This window comes from Exserohilum turcica (assembly GCF_000359705.1).
Source record: "Exserohilum turcica Et28A unplaced genomic scaffold SETTUscaffold_16, whole genome shotgun sequence".
Lineage (NCBI taxonomy): Eukaryota > Fungi > Ascomycota > Dothideomycetes > Pleosporales > Pleosporaceae > Exserohilum > Exserohilum turcicum.
In genome coordinates this window covers 691,209-706,131 of record NW_007359981.1, presented here as the reverse complement: position 1 = coordinate 706,131, position 14,923 = coordinate 691,209, and the positions used below count along the sequence as shown (strand labels likewise).

Genomic DNA, 14,923 nt, shown 5'->3' with positions numbered 1-14,923 from the left:
CCGCAGCCAGCAGCTTATCAGCCATATCGCGCACAGCAGCATACGTGGGCGCAAATCCACGTAGATCTAGATCAAGTATATGATCAACTATCACCTCCTCTTCTAGCTTAGTGAGCTTCTTTGAGTTAGGCTAGCAATCGCGTCGAGCAGGTATACCAGCGCGTCGGTGGCGGATTGTTCGTTTAGACACGTTATAGACAGCAGCAGCGCGACAATTACTTTGTGTTTAATAGAGATTAATAGAAGAAATAGCAAGCTGAATATCTGCTTTATTCAAAGCTAATTGAGTAGCGCTACGTTGAGCCATTGTTCGTTGAGATAGGAGAGGTGCGCAGGTTTGGTGGGGTGCGGCGCTCGCTTGCCTGCGGCGCTCGCTTGCCACATACGTTACCTTTTTTTTCAACATGAGCGATGGTGTTTGGGAAGTGGTCGATGTTTTCACACATACACGCATCTTTGTACAATTCTAGATGAATAGAAATGATGATGACTGATTAATTGGCTGCTGATCTGTCTGTCTGTCTGTCTGTCTGTCTTGCTTCTGTCTTTTCTTTTGTGTCTCCACTAAACAGCTCCAACACTGTTTGAAATGCTGGCTTCTAGCCGTGAAAAACAAAATACATCTCCACCTGAAAATGCGACATGAATAGTCACTGATATCCTCGCAGTATCCCCCGCATATGCAGGTGCAAACCCCGAAATCCGCACAAGACTTGCACAGACCCAATACCCCCTGAGATTTCACTCCCTAGAAGTTCATCCAGTCGCTGAACCCACCATCGCGAAAGGCAGATTGCATTTCGTACTCACCGCGCCGCGAGCTCCTCCTGCTAAATCCGCCATCTCCACCTCCGCCCTCACTTCGCCTACTCCTCCTGGACCCCTCCCTGCTCCTATCCCCAAGCCCGCCATACTCGCCCCCAGCAAACGGCGATCCCCGCATGCTAATCCCCAGTCCATGCTCCTCCCGCGCCCGGCTCACCTCAGACCGCGAGTGCCACCCAGCCGGCTGCTCAAACCGCGAGGTACCCAGCGGACTCACATCACGGCGGTGCCGATCGATATCGACGAAGCCTCTAGGCCGCGTATCTTCTCGCACGGGGCTGAGATCGCGGTGGTTGTAGCGGTTTCCATAGGGGTCGCGGATAGATGCTGTTCGATGGTGGCGAGAGGAGGAGGCCGAAGCGGAGTATGGGGGTGGAGCGGCATCAGAGTAAGAGTAGGAGTGGGAAGGACGAGAAGGGCGAGAAGTAGTAGTAGTAGTGGTGGTGGTGGCGTAGGGGTTCATGTAGTGTGCTGCATTGGGCATGAAGTGTGTGGGGCCGCTGCTAGCATGCGTGGCTCGGCGTTGGGGGCGGCGCGAGGGAGTCCGAGGATCGTCGTAGCCGGTATAAGACGGGTTGGCGTAGCGCGTGTTGGGGTTGCCGGAGTAGGGGCCGACGTAAGCTGATGGAGGAGGCGAGGGGGAGCGCCGAGAGGAGCGGTGCGAGGGGCGTTGCATGCCATCGAACCTGAAGAGGGGCATGGTGAGGTTTGTGGGTTATTTTCGTCTCGGGTAGGGGGACAGTGTTGAGCAAAGAGGATGATCGAGCTGGTTGTCTTGCTGTTGAGGTGCTCCCTTGGTTGTTGGTTGGTTGGTTGGTTGGTTGGTGTTATACTGGGGAAAAGATCAACGGTCTTTTATCCAATGAGGGGATTGTGTATGTGGCGGTTTGTCGGTGTCGGTGAGACAGTTTTGCGGGTGAATCATCATATAGACGGGCAGTGGCTGTGGGGTGAACGGCACACGGAGGCGTCGTGACATTGTATACGTGTACGTCGTTGAGTGAACATTGCAAGGTAAATCGCGTGTTCAGGAAAACATCGTTAAGGCATGTGAACAGGTCAGGTCAAGTCTATCGAATCTTTCGTGTCGGAAATTGCGTCTGACAACAGCTTGGGCTACTGAGTGGTTATTGCGTCTGACTTGAAAGCTTGTTTTCATAAATAGTTTTTTTAGCGTGTTGGCTGGTGACTCCATTCCTTCATAGTGACCTACTCCCTAGAACAATGCGCACTGCTATGTTCAAAGCGAAAGTAGGATAGCATAACCAATGGTTGATTGAGCAACATCTTCACGTTGTGTAATCCGTTGCTTTGCTGTTCAGCTAGGTTGTGGAGCTCGAAAAAGTAACGTCGAGGGCCATAGCAACTCCTTAGAATATGGCTTGTAGCAATGATGAAGTAGCCATCGTGCAAAAAGGGTCTGTGGATTCTATATTCTGCCAGTTGGTGTATTATTCAAAATTATGTACAGAGCTACTTTTTGTCCATGTGTTTTCCTGTGACTCACTCCATATACGAATTTTCTTATTAATAGCTATACGGGAATGAACAAGGCTCATTGTATCCCGGTCTGTCTCTCTTGACCCGCAGCATCTTCTGCACACAGATCAGACTGCATTCCAACACTATCCAATATCTGCATCGCTTTCCGTCACTCTCATTAAACATAAATCACCATAAATTTATGCAGGCAGAGCTTATGCTCAGGAATAAACTCTTCACCTGTGAGAATGGCTGTTAGGTTGTAGCACAGTATAGATAGAATTGTAAGCTATCAAAAGTATGATTAGTAGTATTTTACGAGACGGATTGCTGCTGAGCCGTAATAGCGATCAGAGATACTTATCTACTGTGTTTAGGTCAGAGCACGTGAAGTGCACTCCCTAAGGTTTCGTGGGCTGACGCGGGTTCTGACATCACCCTTATCTATATGTATCTGAACCTCGGTTTTGATAGATTTGGCTTTTTTTTTATTAATTTACTTTATCCACATTTGCCAATACCATATGTCTTCATATGAATCTTGAAAACGTTTGTATTATCTGAACAGTCCGGTGATTCACATGCGATTAACTTGGTTGGCGAATTGGTCCGCCTGAGATGTAACCGCGAGAGATTACCCGCTGGGCCAACACCGGCAATATCAAAATGCATTGTCGCATGTGACTGGCTTTTGTCTTTGTTGCATAAATGTAAGTTTAAATTCGCCGCGTCGCTCGTTTTCTCTCCTACAAAACAGTCATCGGGTAGTCTTTCCCCACCTTATTCGCAGGGGGTTAAACCATAATAGTAGGCATCGTTAACATGGGAGGTAAAACTAGCTGAAAGAAAAAATGGGAAGATCCGTCGCAGAATGTGGCGGCCCTTTTCTCCCTTATTATGGCTTCATGTATCTTCAGATCACTCTGGGAGATTTCTTTTCAGTGCCATGGTATCGAGATGGCCGTTTAGAGAATGAGGGGTGGGTCCCAGCACATAGCAAGTTCATTGCCAAATCACTACCGGAGAAATATTTCTACATTACTTCCATATTCTTGTATTAAGTTGTTTCATGAAAAAAACTCTGCGCAAAAAGCTCTGTCGCATTAAATTTGCGTTTGATTCAATGGGGCCGAGCGCGTAGGTATCTTGAAGTAGCAGATACACCGCCATTTTATACATACCACCGAAAGTTGACACTGTACCCGATACCTATAATGGTTATTTAGGCTGACTTACCTAAAAGGTGATGTTTCCCCATTCTGCAGATGCATCTATTGCAGATTGTCTATACTTTGATCCTTGTTTTGTCAAGCGTTTCATCATCACCAGCAAGAGTCTCTTTGGGTAGCAAATGATACCAGAGCTTAGTGGATGAAGTTGAATGTTTATTGTACTTTCATAAGCATTTGGAGGGACGCTTACGGACATAGCACTGGCGTGCGCAGGCACTGTCTAAGGATATGTCTGCTGAGTATTATGTATTTTACATAGCCTGTTCATCGAATGACAATATGTTTTTAAGATGTGATTTTGACCTGCTGATGCAGCGGCTTTCACAAAGCAGTATGTACGGTTTCGCATTACCTCAATCTACCAGTATATGAAAATCTGACATAGTCACTATTTGTGTGCGGCTTGGCTACAATATGTGTTATTTACGCAACCCATTTGCGTATCTGGGATATCTTTTCATTCACTGAATTTAGTGTAACGGAATCAGGTTTGAGATCTCCCCATATTTCTAGTCATGGATTGGTTGATACGTACTGCTACTGTCAGCGTCGTACCATCGTTCAAGGCTTGGCGGTGGAGGGCCGGAGTCCGGACGAGGTATTATCGGAATCATGCATGCGACCGGAAATCCGTTCTTTTGTTTCACATTAGTCAGATTGACTATGTTGAAGAGCAAATACTAGAGTAACAACGATGGAAAGTAGTCACTATCAAGAACTCCAGTTTTTAAGACTCTCTGAGCAGTTCATGTAGATACATATCCTTGTAGTTATATATTAATTTTATCATTTAATCTGGTTGATTTGTCCTTCCCGTCTATTACAATCTCTTCATACCATAAGGTTCGCGCTATTAGCGTTCTGACAAAGTCTGATCCCGAAGGAGAGTCATGTGGGACCGGTTCAATGTAAGATCGGTCCAATGTAAGCTCGGTCCGTCCTTTGCCATACGTGTTGTGTTCAATGATAAGAGACAAACGGAGGCACTCATCCACATCCCATGTAAGAATTTCCTGCTACACCAATCATACTTAGTCCCTCTGAACCACTACTTACAGTTCATTAAGACATGGAACAGGATACTCAGAAGGGCCTTGCAAAACACACCCGTATGTCGAGTAATGCATGCGATCAATGCTCTCGCCGAAAGATGGGTTGCTCGAAAGAGACACCAAAATGTCACAGGTGCACGGAAGATGGGCGCATGTGCACATATTCTGTACAAAGAAGCGCGGGTCGGCCTAGGGAAGCTTCAAAGCATAGTGCTCATCAGTTTGCATCGCCCGACGCGGACCCTGGCTTCAGTAGGCGATTTCCCCCTCGGCGCCACAAGTATCTAGCTAATAACTTGTAAAGTTTTTCCGAATGCAGACGCGACCCAAGTGGCCACGCCGCGTTCAGAAGCCCCACTGTGCATTACGCCGCTGTTTATCGAGCCGAGCGATAGACAACAGTATCTCGATTTGGATTATCCAGCGAACCAAGACTCGGTCCTGAATGACATTTCTCAACCACACCAAGAACTCGACTGGATGGTTGGAAACAGCCACAAATATGCGGGTAACCGGCCCATATCTAGAGGCTGCAATTGTATTAAAGCGCTTCTCCATACCATCCACAGCATGCCCCCACTTACTAATTTCAACGACACTGCTAAAGTCATTAACTGCGACACTGTCGAAATTATTCGCTCATGCTTTAGCACATGTGAGCGACTGATATTGTGTCCACATGTTCATCAAAGCGGATGCATCATGCTGCTTCTCGCGGTCCTACAACAAGTTGATGATATACTATACCGCATGACTGCAGTCTTCAAAGAAGACTGTAAAGCTGCCATCCGGACACAAGACTACACAAGTGGTGGAAAAAATTCCTCATTTCTAGCCAGAAGTGACCTCATGCGAGGTGTGATGATACTTGCTGCAGTGAATTCCATGGACCAAACCGAGTACGGAATAGAAAAGGACTCGCTACGACCAATGGGGGTGCTACAGGAGTACATAGCAAAACTTCAGAACAACTATGATGCGCGCATGTTGGAGCTTTTCTAGGGCTGGAATGGGATAAAGTTTGAGTTTTGACTCTGCACTCCTACGCTGTGGTTGACGTGTTAGCGTATAACGTGGTTCACAAGTGAGTCACTACAGTGACCGTGCGCCAGATGGTCATGGTCGCTAGTTGGACACCCTAACAACAATAATATAATTAAAAAGATGAGGCTGTACAGCCCATACAAATTGTGATAAAATTGCGTAAAGCTAAGATTATACTATATATAGGCCTACAAAAGTTTTAGCTTATTTAGATTTTTTTAGAGGGCGTTATTAGTTGGTCTTGTCGACTACGTGGTATAACAGCTAGTGCACCCCTTGCGGCTCTTACTATAGCTAGAGCAACACTACCACGCTTTTAACGCTTTGTAGCTAGCTTATAAGGTTTTAAAGCTTTGCGCTTACCCTTTTAGGGCAATTATATAGCTTTTTTTAGCGTCGCGGAGGCTTCTATAGCGCTCCTTTTTAGCTTGCTCTATAGCCCTCCGCTTTCTGCTCTCCTCTTAACCCTTCTCCTACTTAACACGCTTCGCAGCTTTAATTTAAAGCTTGTAATTGCGATTTGCCTTCTTAATCTTAGCTTACTTAGCTTTTTAAAGCTTTTAAAGCTTAGCTTGTTATTATTGTGCTTTCTAACAATTGCGGAATTGTTATACACTCTTAGGCGACTATATTTTAGCTCCCCTATAGTAAACCTCGTCCTTATTAAGCTAGAGGGCGAATAACTGCTTTAGTCGCCTCTCCTTAATGGCTAGGGACTACCTAAGGCCCTTAATCTCCTTATAAAGTCTACTATTTTAAGCTAAGATGTAGCACAAGCTTTGTTAAAGCTTCTTAACGTTCTTACTGCTCTAATCCTTTACCTTATAGCGTATAATTAATTTAAGCTTAAGCTAATTGTCTTTAGAGAGGACTAACTAGCTGCTTTTAGAATTTAAAGCCTCCTTAGCAAACCTCTTAAGTATAACGTCTAGGTTAGCTAGCTATATACTAGTGGCTTTAAAAGACCTTTTAATAAGTTAAGGCCTAAATATAGAGGTCTAGGACCTCTAGAAGAGCGAGAAGAAGTCTCCTTTAGTTAAATTAAGCAACCCTTAGCTGTCTTATAGGTATTTAGATAACTAAGTTAAGTAAGCTATTACTAAGGGTTTAAATATTACTACATCAAGTAGTTAAAGCGTATAGGTAGCGTGAGGTAGAAATATAAACAAAAGGATCTTGTTATTATAGCAATACTTAATAAACTCTATAGTTACATAGGATCTGTGGCTGTTAAGGATTAATAATTAATACTTAGTTAAAGCATATCATCTAGTCTCTTGTTTAAAAACCCCCTTAAGCTAAGCTAACCTAATATTGTTGTTAGTCTAGCTAGACGGAGATAAGGTTACAAAGACTAAGTGCTTGTTAGCTTATATAGCTTTAACCTAGCTGAATTAAACTAACCTATTAGATTCCTAGAAGATAAGTGTTAGACTTAAAGCTATACTATCTAAATAAATATAAGCTATAACTATTATCTACTTAGTTAAGCAATCTTTAAGTGCTTACCTTACCCCTTTTTACTTATAGAGTCTCCTACTAAATATACGTTTTATACTACTAACCTAGCTAAGTTAAAACCCCTTTTTGGTTATATTAAATATATTAATAGGTTATATATTGTACTCCTAAATCTTTTTATGTAAAAGCTTAAAGTACAAGCTATACTTAGCCCCTAAATCAGCTTTAGTCTGCTCCTTAGCTATAGCTTTGCCTAAGCAAGAGATAAGATAGTTAGGATGCTAGCGGAGATACTAGGTAACCTAGCTTTTAGAGACTAGTTTACTAGCTAACTAGCTAGTAAACTGTTATATTATTATTCTTATAAGTAGCAAACGTTATTTAGTAAGCGTTTTAACGTATCGTATAAGCTTAGCTTTGCGTTCTAGGTAGAGGGATTAGTTGCGTAGGCTATAGTTGTGTCAGATAAGCGGCAGAATCCGGGTGCGGACTCGAGCACCAGGATTCTGTGATCCTAGCCAATCAGAGTCAAGCGCCAAGCCCACCCTAGGTAGGGCCGATACATGAGACACAACTGATACCACTGGTGTCGCAGCGACAGCGCTCATAAGGCGGCGCTCCTGCGCGCCGCTGGCGAGGACACAGAACAATCAATACAATCAATTTCTCCCATCAATTATCGCAGCTATTTATCACAGTGACTTAAGTCTATCCTTAATTAGAAAACACCTCACAGTCTGACAAGTTGTTGCTTTAGTGTTTATATCGTCTTATTAGCGTCGTTTATAGTACGTTGTACTTTTTAGCAATTTATTAGTATAAGAATTATTCTCTTAGCTCTTGTAATTTAATTTCTTTACTTACTTCTTAGATTAGGTTTATATTAGTTAAGTTATAACGCGTTAAAGTTTTGTTGTTGTTGTAGTGGGGGTGTCCAACTAGCGACCATGACCATCTGGCGCACGGTCACCGTAACCCAAGCGAGTCGCTAACGCCCCACTAGCCTATTAACTTTATTACTATAACGCGTAATATCTTAACAACGCAACTATCTATTAATATATCCTAAATCTAATCTTTAACTTACTTTTTTTTTAACGTCTAGTTATAATATATTCAGAGTGTAAACTATACTACTACTATCTATAATATTCTATAAAGAACTCTATCCAATTAAGGCGCTAGAAAGCGCTTTTAAAGTAACTATAAGCTAAAATTAAAGCGTCTAGATAAGCTAAAAGAGAAGGCTATAGTTAAGCGTATTCTTAAACAGTCTACGTAAGAATTTGCGCTTATAAAGCTTAAAATTTAAGTAATAGCTAATAAACTATTAAAAAAGCGTAGTAGCAACCTTATTAGTAAAAACTAGGTTAATAACTTTATTAAGTAAACTCTTAAGCTCTATACGCGCTAGAGCTATCTCTATAATTACTAGTAAGCTACCTATAAGAATCTAGTAGCTATCTAGCGCTAGTTTAACTTAGTCTAAGTAATAAGATAGAAGTAAGGTATTATAAATAATAATATCTATAACTTTAATAAAACTAGCTTTATAATAAGTAAGATTTTATTATAGTTAGTTATTATAGTATTAAAAAGATATAAGAAAAGAAAGTACATATAGCTAGGCAACTATAAGTAAGTTACTATAATCTAAGGCGTAAGCGTGTTAAGTTACTAAATACTACTTTTTATTATCTTTATAAGTAAGGTGCTTATTAATATTTAGTTTAAAGATTTACCTACTAACTAGGTTCTTAAAGTTAGTCTTAATAGCTAAATAAATAATTAGCTTAGTTTTGCCTAGTTAGAGCATTTCAATACCTATATAAAAAGCTCTACTATAAGTAAGTATTAACTACTTATTATTAATAGCTATAAGAGCTACTACCCTATTAATTTCTAAGATCTTTATAAACTGAAAAATATTATACTTCTTTATATACTTACGCACTTATCTAACTTATTATAGCCTTTTAATATTGCCTACTTTTTACTATTAAAGCGTAAGTAGAGCAATGCTATTTTAAGCTTAGCATATAACTACACCCCCTCTATTAGTAAAGAAACCTTCTTACTAGCCTTTAAGACTACTTTTAAGTAGTCTATTATAAAAGAGAATATCTAAGCTAGCTTTACAGGCGCTAGTCTAATTCTATATAACCTATAAGCTATACTATCTAAGCTTAATATAGTAGTATAAACACCTATATAATTACTATAATAAGTAGCTACTTAATAGGCGTAGATACTACACAACAAGCGTAAAGTTAAGTTTTGAATTAGTTTTATTTAAGAGAACGTAAGAAAACGCTATAAGTCTTTTACTAATTTATTTACTAAGTAGATTATATAGCTAAGTAAAAGGGCCTAGTAAATAGTATATAAAATAACGCTTATAATTGTAATGGGCGGGCCCAACGGGCCGAGCGTACGACTACTTACGCCATCCATAGCCAAAAAGGCAGTAACAAGACTTCAAGCTTCTTGAAGTCCAGGTAGTCGTATAGATATACTCGCTTAGAAGCTAAGCTGTACATACGTAGGCGTAGCCTCTTACAATAATAAAGGAAATAAGTACGCTTTAAGTAGCTTTTAATAAGTTAAATAAGCGTAAAAGCTATAAGTAGCAAGATATATAGATAGAAGAGACTCTTACTATAGGCAAAGTATAAAAGGTATTAACTAAATAGGCAAGTAGTAGTTATAGTAATAGTAAGAGTGCGTTAAAGACAGTGTAAGGAGAGCAGCGGTGCAGGCGTTGCAAGTAGACTAGATATAATGCTTATACTCACGTAGTAAAGATAGATAGTATAAGTAATAGTAGTAATTCTAATAATTAATTTAGTGTATTACAATAGTTTTTTAACTATAATAAAAAACTATAATAACGTGTTAATGTAGATGTAGTAGTAGGGCGTTAGCGACTCGCTTGGGTTAGCGACTCACTTGTGAACCACGTTAAATATTAGAAATTATTATTACAACCCCCTATGTAATGGTACTAGTGCAAGTCTTAGTCAGTTTGTACAGCTTGTGAGCGCAGTTCTAGCTTTCTTTTGAGAGTTTCGGCTTGGTAGATAACATTCAATCTTTTGGTTAGAAATGGTAAAATGAAAGTAAAGCTTTTGAGAAGATTGAGTTACTCTATCGATTGTTAGCTACTATAAATGCATCAGTCCGACTAAAATCTCATGTGATGGGAATGATCCTGATTTTCCTCCGGTGAGAGACGGATCGCGTCTGCAGCACTTGAGTTCATAAGGACGGGTACAGGCATGAGTGCCGACAGATTAGTCGTACGTAGCAGTAAACGGGTACAATGCTCCACGTGTGCTAATCCGTCAAATCTTTGCTCCATCACGACTTTGGTGTCTCGCTGGCGAAATTGCTTTTGCCAATAGAACATACAGTGAGCTCTGTGCCAATATCGTGATACCCAAAAGTGTCCACCTATATCTCCAAGCACGGCGATTTCTTCAACAGAAATACGCTGAGTACCATTCTGATCGGCAAAATACTCCCACTCTCCATTTGGACCGTCGCCCGATTTGTCGAACTTTGCGGTCAGTTCAGCGTCTCGACAGTATGGCGGTAGCCATGATGTGGACAGCGTATCATAAACACAATTGCGCTGAAGTGCCTCTTTATATTCGCTCCGCAATCGCAAAGATTAAGCCCGCTTTTCAGCGTCTCGGGATGAAAGACGTCTGGCTCGGGAGATAGGAGCATGAAAGTATATAATGAGGCCATGCTCAGAAACCAACCCGTGATGGCGCAACATCCGATCAGGGCCACAGTAGGCAGTCGTGATCGCGGTCGATAGTGGCGGCTTCTACGCCGAATGTTTGTTTTGGGAATTACTGAAGACCCGTCACTATCTTCATAATCCGAGTCGGAGACAAGGGACGCTTTGAACGAAAATGGTTGATTCGGCTGGGTCATAGCAAAGCTTTATAGAAATGACAATGAACTGTTGGCGAACGAATATGTACTACTGCTGGAATCTACGTTCTGGGGAAAAGGTGGAACAGGTAGGTGTTAGCGAGGAGCAAGTATCGGCAAGCAAAATTGCCGAATTTCTAGTAAACTATTTCGGAGATTTTAAGTCGCTAAGCGAGCACGAAGCAATACGCAAACAACCCCTCTCAAGTATCCTATCTCGAAAGTATTGCAAGACTTTTGGTGATTCCGGATTTTTGTGCAGATCTACCCGAAGCCAGTGGCATTTTGTAGGTAAAGGTTGTCACAATACAGAGTTAGTAGGAGTCTTAGTGCAAAATAACAACATTTCTACTCTCAAGTTGAATTGAAACATAATTAACCATTGTGATGATGTTTTCCAGCTATATTGACCTGTCCTGCTGTCCCCGCTTTCCAACTGTAATCACACGTTGGATACTTGAGGTGCAATATCTCTAATCCACACGACGAATTCTTCAGCAAGTCCCACTTGACCATCATCTCCCCACAATGATTAGTGTGGAAGTAGCTGTTTGTCCAGTTGTCCATCGGCCGGTTGTATATGATGGAGCGATGATATTTGCGCCAAATCAGCCCGCAATGTGTGACATATTGTGGCCAAGTAACCCACGCTGCGGCGATATTCCCTTTTTGCGCTTCCTCCTTCGATATGACTTGCTGGCCATATCGATCGTGCGTCATTGGCCAATCATACTTGTCGTACCACTCTTGCGATAACTCCTCGTCGTAACATTCCGGTGGAATCCAGGCGAAGTTGTGCAGTTCAAAACGACAACCGCGCGCTCGAGCCTCATCAGGAGATCCGCCGCAATCTCTGAAAGATATTGGATTGTTTTTCGAGATTTCGTAAGCGAGTTTGGGATGCTGGCTAGATGTTTCCAAACGGCCAAGTCCGCAATGAGTACTCGCTCGAAGGCTGACTTCTGAAAGGTACAACACTCGAATTCCTAGAAGTAGAATTGCGGCCGTAGATAAATGAAGGAGAAGGAGAATATAGTAATTCAACGGTCTGCTTTTGCTGACATCGTACACTGGTTCCTCATTGCATTCCTCAAGATTTTCGTATTTGCTTAAGCGAGGTGAAAAGGGCCATATCATTGTCAATTGAGTTTTAAACGAACAGTGTCAAAAGTATAAATCATCTGGCACTTGATAACTCACCATTACATTTACTGGCACGCTATGGCGCCGTGAGAATTGCGGACTTGCTAAGGTCATGTGATGTGCTACTTCGGAGTTTTCTTAAAATCACTAACCGCATCTGTACTACGGTGTAGACATCTCCGTAGAATAATCAGGACTTAGCACTCCCTAAATGCTAACTCTGAAATCATAGCATGATTGAGCGGCCGACATTGCTTTTGCACCAGTGACATCAACATCATATGCACAGCTACCTCGTTCAACTCTCCAGCGATTGCAACAGCATAAGATGTCTGAGTCAGTGCTCAAGTCACTTCCATTCATTAATCTGCGTGGACTGGTAGTCAGCTTTTACAAACCCCAATTGAATTTGAAAAAATCAAATGCGCTGCTTTACATGGGCATTGGATATGTGACATTGTAAAAGACCATCAATTGTTCATCAAATGGAATGAGCTATTATGCTGTTTTCTGCAATATCTCGCATTCAGAGAGCGACTTATAAATTTCCGACTTACTTCCATTGTATGCTATCGAATTGATATAGGTGTGATAACAAGCTAGATCATTATCCATAACCGCGTTCAGTCGTGGTGTACAAGGAAAGATTTTGACCAGTCATATCGAAGAGCTGATCCATCCACAGTGTGTAAATCCTGTGTCTAGTAGGAAATGACTACTGCCCACTTCTCATCAGCTGGAAGCTCGCTATCGCGGGAAGAGACAGTCCGTTTCCCGTCGGCCTCGAGGGGAGTTGGGAGAGCCATGGCGACAGCGGTCGCTGCAACGAGGAAAGCGAAGAGATGCTTGGTGTACATTTTTGTTTCTTGGCCGAAGTGAATATTCGAAAGAATAGTCGTATTGGGTTTTAAATTGATTGAAAGAGAATTTGGAGTAAGATAGAAGTTGGGATTGTTCCAATGAGTTGACAAAGACGCAGCAGTTCTGCCCGTAGCTTTTGTACAACCGATTAAAATCCCTGTCTTTCTCAACTACGGTTCTTCCTTGCACCGGGTACGTGAAATCTGGCAGTTAAACATGATACCACACCCTGTCCGGCAAGCACAATCTCCTTTGCGGGGACGGAATATTTCCCCGCCACTTTGTTGATTTCTAGTACCGTGTCTCGCATTTGAGCAACATGTTGCAACCCACAAAATGTCCGATAAGTAGTACTTGGCACCCGCTAAACGCCGCAAATATCAGATAATCCAGCTTGCAACGCGGGAAGGAGCCTTGATCTTCATACCCACTCTGCCAGAAGATGCTCACATTCCTAAATTTTCGATCCAGTTCCCCCACCTATTCCAAGATCCAGACGGACTTATCGCCGACTCCCAGTGAGGATGGCAGATCGAAAGAACAACTCGCCTCAGAACTGGGTGAAATTGATCCTAAGTGCAGATCTTGGTTAAGGCGACACTGGGTCGCCATTGCAGTGCATTCTCTTCTAGGAATCATGAATCTCATCGTATACCTTGTGGCTAGTAGAAAGACATGGGACCCAGCCCATGCGCATAGTAAGTCAATGCTGCATCACTTGCTGAGGCTCTACTTACTTCCATCTCTTCCATGTAGCACCTCTTAAACATGCAATCGAGTACGAATATCGAGTTTTTGAAGATATCCCCATCCAGTTCCATAATGGAACTCTGAACCCCAAGAAACCCACAAATTTCGGCGGAAAGCCCAGACCCGCGCTGGACGCGGCATGGCGAAAACTAACAAAGAGTAAGTGAGGGGGGTTTTTGCGAATGGGGACGCAGTGTCTGACAACAACATAGATCAGAATATATATTTGACTGAAAAAGATCTTGGTCAACCTATTGAAGATGACACAGTTATACAATTGACTGATGGCAGTGGCGCATTTGCTACTTTGACTGTATATCATGGACTTCACTGCATGGAGAGGCTGCATCATTACCTATATCCTGAGCACTACTATTCTTCCTTCTCAGATGATGAGAAGCTGCTTTTGAAATACCATGCAGGTAGGCACTCATGATTTCTTCGATCAACATTCGCGTCGAAAACTTTGTTTACTAAACATCAACAGAGCACTGCTTGAATTGGTTAAGACAGTACCTCACGTGCAATGCTGACACAACGCCAATCATGATGCATTGGATAGCAGAGTAAGCGAAAAAGGACTTGCTAAAGCACATTTTTTGGTGTCTAATGATTACAACAGAAGTGCGCTGCCTATTGCCAAGGTGGATGGTGGAAGCCATTCTTGCGTTAACTGGGATCGCATTGACGAATGGGCGGAGAAACGCACCTTTGTTCCCTCTGGCGATAACATGAAGCACCCCATTTATGGTAAGTTCTCTTTCCTATAGTTCATTTGACTAAAAAGCTGATTCATCGCTATCTAGGCAATCCTTACGGGGCTCATGTGAACCAGGCGATAGGTCTCGTAAAGACGAATGGGCATCATTATGTATCTTCGGATGGTACTATAAATACCTAGATTCACGAACATCAACAACGAATTTCCTTTCCTAAATCGATTATATACCTAGCTCTCTCATGATAACATCAACTACTTGCTATGTCCTAAATATTATGCATTAACCACACAAGCCGTGATCCTCTTAAAAATAGGTTAAACATATCCAGACTCACGCCGCTCAACCACAGATGATCACGGCACTTCATATATCCCACTGATTTTCTGGTATCATATTGCTACTGCCC

The 14,923-nt window shown here is 42.2% G+C and overlaps 5 protein-coding genes across 5 annotated transcripts; 2 read left to right on the top strand and 3 right to left on the bottom strand.

Moving 5' to 3' along the window:
• Positions 1 to 493: 493 nt before the first annotated feature.
• Positions 494 to 1,525, bottom strand: SETTUDRAFT_184171 (uncharacterized protein; the record flags this gene model as incomplete). The annotated part of the gene is made up of 1 exon (XM_008026088.1): positions 494 to 1,525. One exon carries the CDS (start codon positions 1,523 to 1,525, stop codon positions 749 to 751), a length of 777 nt encoding a protein of 258 aa, XP_008024279.1. The 3' UTR covers positions 494 to 748.
• A 3,636-nt stretch (positions 1,526 to 5,161) lies between these two features.
• SETTUDRAFT_38914 (uncharacterized protein) lies at positions 5,162 to 5,593 on the top strand (the record flags this gene model as incomplete). The annotated part of the gene is made up of 1 exon (XM_008025918.1): positions 5,162 to 5,593. The coding sequence occupies one exon, from the start codon at positions 5,162 to 5,164 to the stop codon at positions 5,591 to 5,593; it is 432 nt and encodes a 143-aa protein (XP_008024109.1).
• Positions 5,594 to 10,280: 4,687 nt separating this feature from the next.
• SETTUDRAFT_160706 (uncharacterized protein) lies at positions 10,281 to 11,041 on the bottom strand (the record flags this gene model as incomplete). Its single annotated transcript, XM_008026087.1, has 2 exons — positions 10,281 to 10,739; positions 10,805 to 11,041. The coding sequence occupies 2 exons, from the start codon at positions 11,039 to 11,041 to the stop codon at positions 10,281 to 10,283; spliced, it is 696 nt and encodes a 231-aa protein (XP_008024278.1).
• Positions 11,042 to 11,485: 444 nt separating this feature from the next.
• SETTUDRAFT_61352 (uncharacterized protein) lies at positions 11,486 to 11,890 on the bottom strand (the record flags this gene model as incomplete). Its single annotated transcript, XM_008025949.1, has 1 exon — positions 11,486 to 11,890. A coding segment is annotated over one exon (405 nt), but the record flags the coding sequence as incomplete, so codon positions are not given.
• Positions 11,891 to 13,803: 1,913 nt separating this feature from the next.
• SETTUDRAFT_59298 (uncharacterized protein) lies at positions 13,804 to 14,547 on the top strand (the record flags this gene model as incomplete). Its single annotated transcript, XM_008025948.1, has 4 exons — positions 13,804 to 13,954; positions 14,008 to 14,217; positions 14,283 to 14,361; positions 14,418 to 14,547. Coding segments are annotated over 4 exons (570 nt in total), but the record flags the coding sequence as incomplete, so codon positions are not given.
• Between the last annotated feature and the right edge of the window lie 376 nt (positions 14,548 to 14,923).